Source organism: Bemisia tabaci, chromosome 2 (assembly GCF_918797505.1).
Source record: "Bemisia tabaci chromosome 2, PGI_BMITA_v3".
Taxonomy (NCBI): domain Eukaryota; kingdom Metazoa; phylum Arthropoda; class Insecta; order Hemiptera; family Aleyrodidae; genus Bemisia; species Bemisia tabaci.
In genome coordinates, this window is record NC_092794.1 from 26,688,955 (window position 1) to 26,701,243 (window position 12,289).

The following is a 12,289-nucleotide window of genomic DNA, read 5'->3' on the forward strand; positions in this document are numbered from 1 at the left end:
AATCTTAACACTTCTGACATTTTTAAAGACACATCTTAATCATGTAGGTGCTTGGTACGGAGGCTTTGAATAAAGATATTTGTTCGACAGAAGACTGTCCAACTGGTTTTAGATTTACATTAGTGATTTCAAACTTGGAATTCAAACATGGATGAGTGAATGGTAAATTCAATAAAATGGAAGGACGGTGTTAAAGTAAATACTGAGTATTGGTCAAAATAAGCAAAGCTGTATTTTGAATTTTTTTTAAATTGTATAAAAATTAACAAAGTCTTATTCTATCGGTTGGATTTGGCGACACGTTCTAACTCGTCCTTCTTCTTGATGGCGTAAGAGTTTGATGAACCCTGGAACAAATAGAAAATTGAAATGAGGTATGGAGTCTCAGTAAAATAAGATTGAATCGTGAGAGAGACACAATTGATGGAAAAACAAAGGCACTTTTTGTTGTTGTAAAAGCTAAAATCCAGACAAGGATGAATCACCTTGCATACAATTATTGAGCTCACAGATCAGGAAAACCCATAAATTTGGGGCTGCAATTGCAGCCCCTTATTTATGATGAACTAGCAGCATAGTTTAGATTGAAATTTTGCTGCAGTGATGTCTACTTATCAGACCACTTTCATAGCCTAAACGCTAAATTTATTCAAAAGTTAGGGTATACAATTGTAGAAAGACCAAGAGGAAATTGATTGGGAGAGGCTGCTGTTTCATAATGCTTGAAATCACGGCACAGAAAAAAGCAGTTTTCATTCAACAAGAAACCTTTCAGGTGACCTAAAATTCTATATCAATGCCGATTCACTGGGAGGCCTAACTGAGCCTTAAGATTGCACAGTTTTTGGAATATTTTACATTGTTTGCAACCTTTTTGTAATTTTTCTAAAACACTAAGTTTTTCCCTGGATCTTGTGTGCGAATTGGCAGTATTTTCTTTTTTTGAAGGTAGATCCCAATTTCTTTCAACTGTCTTCACAACATCAAATGCTTTACTATTTTTTCACAGCAAACATTTATCGCTGACAATTGGTTAGGTTAACCTTTTCCTTGCTTTTTTCTTGCACAACATTTAAGTCGCAGGAACACAATTTTTTCTTTTTCTTCAATTGGAACAAACAATTTACCTATCATTTAATGTACCTAAATGATTTGAAAATAAGCATTTGAAAAAAGGGGAATGCCAAAAGAAAGAACTAAAATACACACAGTCAAACTGACACTAGGCAGAAAAATGATGGGCTCAAGCACAATGAGAAATGTATGCCTTTAGGCTATTTTGTAGGATCATCTGAAAATCCCAACTAACTGAACCTTTACATAGGAGATCTAAGCATTTTCCATGTGGCAAACACCCTCTTCATTCGCAGATTTTTCTAGCTCCATGGCTAAATACGAAAATTGCGTACTTCAATTACAACGTTTATGAGTCTCCAATGATGTTTTAATTTATTCAAGGAAAACTGTTTGAAACATGTTTTCTTTCAGTTTTGCAAGATTTTCCTACAGAATGAGAGAAGAAAATACACATGGAACCTGTAGGTTGGGTTTCTTTTGCATAAATAAAATAAGAGAGGAGATTATGTTGAGATATGAGAAACGCAGTTTTTGACTTCAGCCACTGTAATGTCCCTCTTAAATACATGTAATGTTGCTAGCTAAAGTACTCAGTCACGAGTAGAGAGAAAACACTCATACCTTAGCAGCGTTGATTAATTCATCAGCTAAACACTCAGCAATTGTCTTGATATTTCTGAAGGCTGCTTCACGAGCTCCTGTGCACAGCAACCAGATAGCCTAGAAAGGAGTTGAGAAGTTATTGATTAATAAAACATTTCAGACATTTCTAGGGTAACAAAAAAGCTATTCTGCTCCACAAGAATGGGATAGGGGGTATTTCAACCAGTAAAAATACACATTTCTGATCTTTTTTAATTTCTTAAATACCTAGCTCAGCTTGATCGAACTCACTAAAATCAGGAATTATCACTGTTGAATGCATGAATAAAACTTTTGCTTTAGTTGATAAGGTCACTGACTCAGTTGATAGGAAATAATTCTTTGCGAAGAGAAAACTTGAGGTGAGATAATGATGTTGGGACACGTTTTAAACATTTGCAATAAATTAAGAGATGAGAACTGCATGGAAAAAGGTTCTCTTGCAAAAAAATGTATAAGAAAAAGGAAAATTGAAACACTAGGGATGCCTCCCATTCCATTATAATTAAAAAACACCATTAGTTAACAAGAAAGGAGGTAAAGTAGGGTCCTTACTTGATTGACTCTCCTCAGAGGTGACACATCCACAGCCTGTCTTCGGACAGTACCAGCACGACCGATACGGGTTGAGTCCTCACGGGGTCCTGAGTTGATGATAGCGAGCACAAGGATTTGAAGAGGGTTCTGAAATAATAAAAAAGGGCGATTACTAAATGAAAAATATAATTGCAACCTTGACTAGACATTACATAGCTCTCAGTCAATAAAAGGAAATAAGTCAGAATGAGGTACAAAATTGTGGCAGAAGAGACACATTACGCACACATGACAACTTCATGCGTGTAACTTCATATGAGTTATCATTATTTCAATGAAAATTTTCTACTAGTATCATACAGTGCTGATTGTTTTCCTTGAAATTCATGCGCATGCTTTTGAGCCATTGAAAGACTTAAACAATCATTTATTCCAAATTAATCACAGATACCGATGACACTCTTTGCACCTGCAGCAGAAATGGATTCTTAATCTTAAGGTGGTCACGCAAAATTTAAAATGGAATTCTCAGACTTTTCCAAGTTTTCTGGCAACAATTTTGGGATAATTTCTTACTTTTGGAGGTAAGTATAATAGAGTGAAAATTCAAATATTAGAGGATTGCCACAGAATTTAGAAAATGAAATTCCTTGACAATTGAGGACATGCCAGATGGTTGAAAACACATGATTTGAAAAAAATTAGCCCGACTCTTTCTAAAAGCAAATGAAGGTGACTTAACAATTCTTCCCTGACACTTACGCCGGTTCACTATGGAGGATATCGAGTGTGGAGGAGACTATAATGCAGTGTAATAAGCAACTTACCTCTCCAGTCAGGAGGTGAATGATTTCAAAAGCGTGTTTCACAATTCGAACAGCCAGTAACTTTTTACCGTTGTTGCGACCGTGCATCATCAGAGAATTCGTCAGTCGCTCAACAATAGGACACTGAGCTTTGCGGAATCTCTTTGCTGCAAACCGTCCGGCAGAGTGAGGTAAATACTTTGCATTCTTTTCTTTGACAGCGATGTAATCCTGTGAGAGAAATGACACACGAAGTTAGGAACGTAGCTACAATTGGTTTAGAGAGAAAGAAAACAGAAATCCTGATACTGAGATCAGTGTTTCGCGTTGAGATACTCTATTGGAGAGACTAGTAAAATTTCAATTAGTCAATGATGTGAACTGACGTAATTAGCTTCAGTATTCATCAGTAAGTTAACAAAGATAAGCACCAAAAATGAAGATGAAAACGGATGAGTGCATTTCCACTTCTCTAGATGTTGGGTGTTCGTTTGGCAAGGCAGCAGGCAAGGCGTGAGTGATCAATTATTGATACCTCCCCATTTGAAGATATCGTGAAGAATCAATTATTAGTGCACCGAAAAAAAAACTGAAGTTGATTTAACATTCTGGATGTGAAAAAAGTGTGCGAGAACTTCAAAAATGCTGAATTACCCGCTCCAGCAATTACGATAGCAATACTGAGATGTAAAACTAACTGCTGTGGCGGGTAATTCAGCATTTTACAAGTTCTTGTACACTTTTTTTACATCCAGAATGTTAAATCAACTTTACTTTTTTTTCGGTGTGTATACATTACGGACACCCTATTTATCGATTCTTTCCCACATGCTTAAATGAAAGATCAATCAATTTGTCGCAAAGTACGCCGTACCGCTGCTAGAACTGGGGAAGGAAAAAAAAGAGACAAAAGTCGCATCAGTCTGGATGCATCAATCATCAGTTGGCCTATTGGTTAACATGTAAATATCTGTTGAATGGTGCAATTTTTGGATGTGACATTTTTCTCATCTTTTCTTTCCCCAGGTCTACAAAGAGACCTTTCAATGTAATTAAAGATTCTCTCCTGGTTACATAGACTGAGTAAAACGGGAATGTGCAAGGTAACATTCTAGAAAAATTGAGTTAGGATCAGTTTTAATTTTGACTAATCATAAACTATCTCCTGAAAATATTTTCTCAAAAAAATATATTTTGTTGTGAAAATAGTCTTCGATATTGCATTTTACAGAGGTTCAATACTTCAAAAAGCTTTTTCTCCGGACTCACATTAAGTATGTGGCCCAATTCCTGCTAAAGTTCAGTCCAAATTATTTAAATCATACTACAGGGCTTTTTTTTTATCCGAACCACAGTGGACCGCAACGGTACGCATCGCTTTATTATCGCGTTCCACTGGCGCAATCCAGTGGAACGCTTGGACCACTCTTCCGAGGTAGGTTGAGGCTGGTTGAACCAGCCCGAACCGCTATCATCGCGTTCCACGGATAAGAAAAAGCCCTGAAGATTCAATGCTGATCAAACGTTATGACTTGGTGATATGGTCTGTTTTGATGACTTGAGGAAACAGGAAAGAGTGCACAGGTTTAAGTAAGAGAAAGAGAAAAATTGGCAGAAGAGATAAAGGAAGCTCCATTGCAAATCCAGTCTATACTTAGGGTATGTGGCAATTGACTATTCAGAAAACCTTACCTGCAGAGACATATCGTTCACTTCTACATCATCGCAGCTCCACCTGCCGAACAACTTGATTTCTGGCAGCTCAGCTGCTGGGGGAGCAGCAGCAGGGGTAGTGTAGGTTACAGTGGTGGATTCATCGATTCCCCAATCGTCATCGGCCATGGTTGATTAGTTTACCTGCAAATAAAACATAGGGTTATCAACTAGAACGAAACAGATAGATCGCTATGTGGTAAAAAAATTGGGCGCACTTAGTGCTGGCGAGATAAACGACACAACAATACAACTTACGATAATTGAAGGTACATCTGCTGCGATGAAGGAAAATAAAAATTTAATCGTAACACAGAAGTTGTAATCCTGAAACTATGAATCCCGCTGAAAGGGGCCCTAACCTACAAAATACATACATCCAAATTGGCTTCCCAATGCATCTGAAAATAATAACAGAAGGAATGCAATAGCTTCGCTGCACATTATACGTTAACCATTGCACGTGCAACTACTGGAAAGGGACAGGTAATCAAGCAGAACACTGGTTTTGAGTTTTGACATTGTCTAAGGCTTGGTTTGGAGGATGCCTGAAGCAGGTGATCAATCTGTTGGGAGGATGGTGCTGGATCAGAATACTGGAAATTGACCGTAAATTAAACCCACTGGAAACCTCAAGGAATTGAATGCAGCAATTCGGCGTACATATAGAGTTAAATTTCCGCTCCACGTGGAACAATAAAGCGAGAACGCACTACCGCCATTACGAATTGCACCGAGAAAATAGGCAAAACAAGGATACAGATAACGGGCGAAATCGTGACTTTCTAGGGCACATAGAAGGTGGAAAACACTTTGAGTAGATCATGCAAAAGATACCCCGTATTCCAACTTACTTGAAGAGGGCTGCGGTTGTCAAAATCCAAAAAAGAAAGAGAAAATTTATAAAACGTAAACGGTGGCTGTGCACATGGCAGTCAGAAAACGCAAGGAACGAGTGAGACAGAGGGATTTGAGTAGGCCTATGAAGTGACCGGTTCCGCCATCTTGACACTTTTATCATGACGTAATTAGAGCAATAGCCAATGAGAATAAGGATGCTCTATCAGCAGCAGTTTCCGTACGCATGCACTCCCTCTGTACATGCTATGCGCTATCCTATCATAATTATTTGTTTACCATTTGCCGTAATCAGTAGTTAGTGAAGTGAAAAGTGAAACTAATTTTGATTTTTGGAATTTTCAGGCAGAAAATGTCATCAACAGCCGATTGTAAGTCATTTTCCTGAATTTACTTCAATATTTTTATCATATGAAGGCTCTGTCATCGCCTGGCTTTTGCTTGAGTGTCAGAGAAAAATGTTCGAAACTCAGGGCGGTTTGGGAATTGGCTTTGCTGGGTCGAGTTGTGACTCGCATGGAATTTCATCCAGATAATTGCATCAAAGGACATTTGCAGAAAACTTCCAATCATGTTCTTCTCGGTGGAGGCAAAATTTAGGAGAATGACTCCTAACCAATAAATGCTATGTAATTTTGGAGTGCCCAAATTCTACTTGTTGACAGTTCCTTCTTGGAAAAGTTGAGGGCTTGGACTCATTCCACACTGAGATGGGACGGATCGCAAAGGAGTAAGCTATTGTAGAGTGACTCAGCCAAGGTTTCAGTATCCAAAACTACCCTGATTGCTATAAGGAATTGTACATTTAAGAGGACACTGCGTTAATGTTAAGTAGATATCACATGGCTGATCACTAGGCATTACAAATTATATTTGTAGCTGTTTTCTAAGATGATTAATTTATCTATTTATTCCTACTTCTCATCATTAACAGAACCACATCCTATTTCAAGGACATTCTGCAATGCTCTGTTAAACATTGATTTGATCCGATGGAACAGGGTGATATACTTACTTAATTTGGAGATAAGCATATGAGATAAATCTTCGATGGACCTGATTATAAACTTGATTTCTTTTGCCTATCAAAACCTCCCACAGGTTCTCCTGGAAAACTGCTCCATCTTCAAGATGGAAAAACCTGAGAAAATGCAATTTAGTCACAACGAAAAAGTTCTCTCGTACCAATGATACCCTATCAACCAGCAGGTAGCCAGGATTTTGTTTCGAGGGGGGCTTGGTTGGGTGTGCAGGTTTTCATCCCCCCTCCTCCCCGATCAAGGGGTAAGTTCAGGGGGGGGTATGGAATATCTCCTCAGTTCAGAGGGGGGTCTGGGGGTCCTCCCTTGGAAATTTTTTGAAAATTTTAAATCTATTTGGACCATTTTAAGGCTTCTGTTACGCAGATTTTCCATCAAATTCTGTGGGAAAATTCTGTTTTTTTTTTGGTTTACTGATCAACCTAAAATATCTTCAAACTGTTGCATTCAACACATCTGGAAATTTTTGAAATTTTAACTCTATTTGGACGAATTTTGAAAATCAAACTTACCCTTTTCTCGACTTTTCTTATTTTCTGTCTCTTCTTTTCTTCGATGTTTTCCTCCTTTTTATTGCCCCCCGGCTACCTGCCTGCCTATCAAGATGGCTTTCCAAATTACATTTCTTATCATATACAGGCTTCATCCAATACCTGCATTTTTGCTGCTTTTGTGATGGAGAAAAAAACACATACCTATGGGGCCACTCCCATAAAAATTGTCAAAATAATTATGCCCCATTTGAGTATGCAAGTCAACCTATCTTTTGTGAATATGACCCGTGTGTCCGTTACTTTATTAATTACTGAGAAAAAATAAACAAATACTAATTTTAACATCACTTTTTTTTAGGCTCTCTTGCCCTCTACAATTTTGCCCACAGGCAACTGCCCAGGTTGCTTCCTCTATAAATCTTGCTTGCTACTGCTAGATCTTTTAAAGGAAATATTTCACCTAGTATCATTGAAATAGAACTAAAGTTAGACAGTTTATTTTGAAAGTGAATTAACACCAAAAACTTCAATTTGTAATCCTAACTGCTGGACACTTATGATCCAATAAGCCCTCTAGAAGATTAGTCCCTCTTAATTGGAAGGCTTTTTGTTGTAATTAAATGTTTTGTTGGTATAGACAGTTTCAGTTGTTATTTTAAACTGTGTCTGCAGATACCCAAGGATTAAGGAGTTGTTTGAAAGTCATTTTATAAGAAAATTCATTTTTCAAGCTTGAAATGTTTTTGATCTCTCAAAAATTTTGAAGGTTTGTAAGTACCACCAAAATTTGTAAATGATTCTTCCTTCTTTTGACGAAATAGGGAAAACAGGCTTCCAAAAGCAAGGAAAGAGGTAATTTAATAACGTGTAAACCGATTAGTCCTCATTTTACAGAGTAGGCATGATGAGCTTGCATGAGCCGTGTTGGCATTTGACCAATGAGGACGTGCCGTCATAAATGTTTTTCTTAGAGCAGGTAGGTATTCTGAAATCTATTCAGACGCGAAGGAGCCTAATTTTGCCTATCCTATGAATGAAGGCTAATCTTGTTGCGAAGAAAAAGTCATCTCGAGAATTCATGAAACTCCAATGCTACCCATTTCCACGTAATATTTTAATTTTCCCCTGGTTTAGTAGTATTAGTTCAGCCTGACTGAACGAACTCTCTGCATGAGCAACAATAGTGGTATCTAAATGATATATGGGGCGCAGCATTCTGCTTTGAATTTTTATGAGTATATTCTTCATCCTTTAGGAAAAATTCACGAAAAGTTTCAAGACGTTACGTTGTTCAGTTTTTCTATGAAAAATCAAACATAAAAGGATGCATGTAACGTGAAGTGAGTTAGGCCGATTCTATAGTTACATACCTACCTGGACCACGTTTTGAAAAAAAAAAAAAAAAAAAAAAAAAAAAACCACCATTTCTGGCTCATGTTAGGAACAATATTTTGTGCCAACATTTTCCTATGCAGATGTGTACTTTTATAAATGAACAAGAAAATGGTTGTCCCTTATCGCCAAAAGAAGTTCAGTTGGGCTACATTTTGCAATGTGGAATTACTATTTCTGGCTCATTCATGAAAGCACCTATCTGCATAGGGAAACCAACGGCGCATACGTGGCTTTTAAAATAAGCCAGAAATATTAGTTTCTCATTGAAAAATGTAGTCCAGTTATTCTGAAATAAAAGTAACATTTCATAGGAGATCCGCATCTTCGCGAATTGAATTGCGCGGTTTTTTCACCAACCGTATGACAGGACAACACGCATCTACGCAATAAAGCAATCAGTATCTCAACTTAATAATTTTACCTAACCGTTCCAACTCAGTCCTGCGTTTTTACACATCCGTGACACGCACGAACTTAAATATTGTCCCATCTGTTATCGCAGTCTCTTCCACCTTCGAACAACAAGACCTAAGCGCCAGGCGCTGACGGGTACGTTGAGGTTGCAATCTATCGATTGATCCGCCTTTTAAACCTATGGAAAAGGATCGATATTTAGGGTGTTCGCAACGAACACCTCAATAATCGATTCTTTACCGCAACTTCAAACGGGTATATGTCGAGAATCGATCATTCACGTCTCGCCACTAAACTGAAGTACCTACACAGGGAAAGTGCTGTCATGTCCATGTCGCACTCTGATTGGTCCTTTCGCGGCGCTTTTAGGCTTTAGGGCCCAATGGCAGCCAACTGGCCCAGAAGAATGTGATATTATCAGAGAGAAATGAAATTCTTGGCAGAAATATCCAACAGAAATTGCCAAGAACTCATTTCAGAAGTCGGAAATCAGATCATTTTTGTCTCATCTTGAACTCTACCGCCGTAAGGTCCAACCGCCTGGCACCGGATGCCAGAGGGTTGCAGAAACTTTACGGAAAAGTTGCGGTTACGTTTGTGTAACATTTTTATAACAAGTTTTACATTTGTCTAACGTTTTCGGCTACCACTGCGAGGCAGACAGGGTGTCTCATTTCCATAAAATTTGAAAACGTGAGATTCTATCGGGAAAAAGGTACATGTTTATCAGCCCAGCGCAAAATATAATCATCGAAACTCTACAAATAATATTTGGCAGGAATTACACAAGCGAAAGAAATAACAATCCGGCAGTAAAGAAAATAATGAAATTTCTTGCATTCCCTTACTTAACTGCGAGTTACCTACCCAGCCCCTGAAATGATAGTCTTGTAATTTTCATTTTTTCCACAGAGTCACGAAAATTCATTAAAAATTTCGCAGAACATATCCATCTTTCTTAGGCATGTTTCTCTGACATCGAGGCACTCCGTGTCCGTACACAGAGAGACATTTCAACACAAAAGTTTGGTTAATACAGGAAGTAAACACCGAAATAACCCTAGCTTTAGGTTGACGGTTTCTAGAGAAAATACTAGCTAGTTTTCTTGAAGAAATATAAAAAACGAGCGATGAATACCAACGCTATAGGAATGCATTTTCCCAGTCCCTCAATTGTTTTCTCCGCTAAATTCACCGCAAACCGTACTAAAATCAACACTGAATTTTTGTTGGTCTTCCTATTTGAACTAAAAGTACATAACACAAGGACTCAAATATTTTTGTCAGTGTACCCCAAGGGTTTCATAACGCCTGAACCTGAAACACACAGACCAATCAGAACATGGGCGCAGTTTTTCTACCGAAAGGATTCAGGTGGTAAAACTTAACCAATGTTGGCACTGAACTGCCGTGTCAAGGAAAAACGCCGTATGAGCCTTCAGACGCTGCCAAGTTTCCTTCCATAAAAACCGAATTTACTGGAAACATTGTGAATATTATTTTTCAAAATTTCCTGACAATTTTGTACGCAATTTACTATAAAATATTCTAAAATTTCAAGGAGAAATATGCATGAATTTTGTCACAAACACATGTTTTATAAAGGGAAATTTGGCAACTCTCGAATGTTCATACGACGTTTTTCCTTAGCACGGCAGTAAAGGCGAAGACACACGATACTCAGCCGCGCAGCAGTCGCCCCACGGCGCACAGTGGAACAGGCTGTCGGGAAAGCTCGGACATAATTTTTTTTTTTATAAAAACTCCAAATTCTAGTATCTATTTCGCCGTTCGAAAAACGTTTACAACCGGCGCCCGACGGAAATTTTACAAGAAAACCACTTTCAAACCTCCGCGTCTCATAGCGACGAAGATACGAGATTTTCAGTTTCCCACGTAATATCCAACCTCGCCGGTTGACCCGTTCCACTGTGCGGCGCGGGCCCTGGGAAATCAATACGCACCACCACAGTCCGTGGCGCTCTCGGTGGCCATGTTTTCCTTTTTCCGTCGGAGTCGCAACCTTTTTCCCTCTGCTGTTCGCACCCGATTTCGCGCTTCCATCGCGTTGGTTCCCGGAGTGAAATCCTCCAGTCGCCGGAAAATCTAGTCAATTTTCTCTCCTCGAATTCGGGCGGACGGGGAACTACGCGACGGCCGAACGGAGGTCCCAGAATCAGGTCGCGTTTCGGATAAGGCGCGATTTTCTTCCGTGTGATCGTCACATCGCCAGTCTTGGATTAGCACCTTTTTTCACCCCTTTCTACACTAGAAAAGCTGAAGATTTCTCCGTTCCGGTCTTATCCATTCGTGAGTATTGTGTTGTTTTCCGACAATATACCGAAAGGTTTTTGTCACTCTGAAAAGTTCACCAGGTCAAAAGTGCATCATTGTCTTATCAGCTTTCAAGGTGATCTTGTACGGAACTTATTTTTCTTTGTTCTATTTTTTTTTTAAAGTTCAGGATGGTTACGTCTACTTAAAAAATGTCCTAGGAAAACTGGTGGCGCCTTTTTTTGTATTGTTCATTTGTTTATTTTTTATTTATCAAGGTCGTGAGTGATTATCTTTTCATCACGGTTATTTTTCTACCTTCCTCCTTTTGGTCATAATAGAGGGCGAAAAGTTGTTGAAAAATCAGAGAATATTGCTCAAAGGTAAAGTCAGTGAATTTTACTGCTAAACCTTGAAATTGTTTCTGCAGGCTTGAACGTTTTATCAGAATCAACTGCAACAGACGCCGCACAAAATAAATGAACAGCAAGTAAAAAAAAAAAAAAAATAAATAAATAAATAAAAATGAAATAATAAACGTGGAAATCATTTTAATGAAATTCTATGATCACAACCCATGAAAAGTCCTGGAAGAAACGGAAAATTTTATGCTTAAAACCTGTGAAAAGTCAGGGAATTACAAAAAAAAAAATTGCCACCCCGCTCTAGGTGAAAGAACTGCGTGATCTCACACTGCCTGCATCACATCATACGTATGGTGGTATTGTTTCGTGACGGCAAATTAATTTTTAAATAGCTTTTCCCTCAAAATAACCTTTTTCTCAACCGCAAACTTCAAACTGCCCTAGCTATTTGTATGTTCTAAAATTGTTTGACGTTGTATCACCCCGATGTTCGTAGAACACCCTTTTTTGATTTGGTATTTATACGGCTTCTTCGTACTCAATTTTGAAATTACGCGGATTAAGGTCCCTGTTTCTGTGGACGATTACAAATGAAGAATAACAGAGGTCATTGAATTTTATTTCCAATCGAAAATGTAGAACAGGAGTTATTCCATAGTTAGGATTTGTTAATT

General features: G+C 38.3%; 2 protein-coding genes across 3 annotated transcripts in view; one reads left to right on the top strand and one right to left on the bottom strand.

Annotated features, from left to right (window-relative positions):
• Window positions 1-209: 209 nt before the first annotated feature.
• LOC109032480 (small ribosomal subunit protein uS7) lies at window positions 210-5,773 on the bottom strand. Its single transcript, XM_019044635.2, has 6 exons — window positions 5,630-5,773; window positions 4,755-4,919; window positions 3,084-3,293; window positions 2,275-2,403; window positions 1,699-1,797; window positions 210-347 (listed from the first exon to the last, which is right to left on the bottom strand). The coding sequence occupies exons 2-6, from the start codon at window positions 4,902-4,904 to the stop codon at window positions 279-281; spliced, it is 657 nt and encodes a 218-aa protein (XP_018900180.1). The 5' UTR covers window positions 4,905-4,919; window positions 5,630-5,773; the 3' UTR covers window positions 210-278.
• Window positions 5,774-5,866: 93 nt separating this feature from the next.
• Window positions 5,867-12,289, top strand: part of LOC109032479 (protein Fe65 homolog) — a 32,787-nt gene continuing 26,364 nt past the window's right edge. Inside the window, exon 1 of one of the 2 annotated variants that reach the window (XM_072297045.1) lies at window positions 5,867-6,004. The gene's annotated coding sequence lies outside the window, so the exon portion shown is untranslated. Of the gene's footprint in view, window positions 6,005-10,952; window positions 11,287-12,289 lie in introns of those variants that run through there. The other variant, XM_019044634.2, reaches the window with a different exon arrangement.

What these genes read in the sequence shown, in the direction of transcription:
- LOC109032480 (XM_019044635.2), bottom strand. Translation starts at nt 4,904, where the DNA reads ATGGCCGATGACGATTGGGGAATCGATGAATCCACCACTGTAACCTAC. An exon ending in TGAACGATATGTCTCTGCAG is followed by an intron (nt 3,294 to 4,754) that starts GTAAGGTTTTCT and finishes TTTCTCTCACAG; the next exon opens with GATTACATCGCTGTCAAAGA. An exon ending in AATTAATCAACGCTGCTAAG is followed by an intron (nt 348 to 1,698) that starts GTATGAGTGTTT and finishes TATTTGTTCCAG; the next exon opens with GGTTCATCAAACTCTTACGC.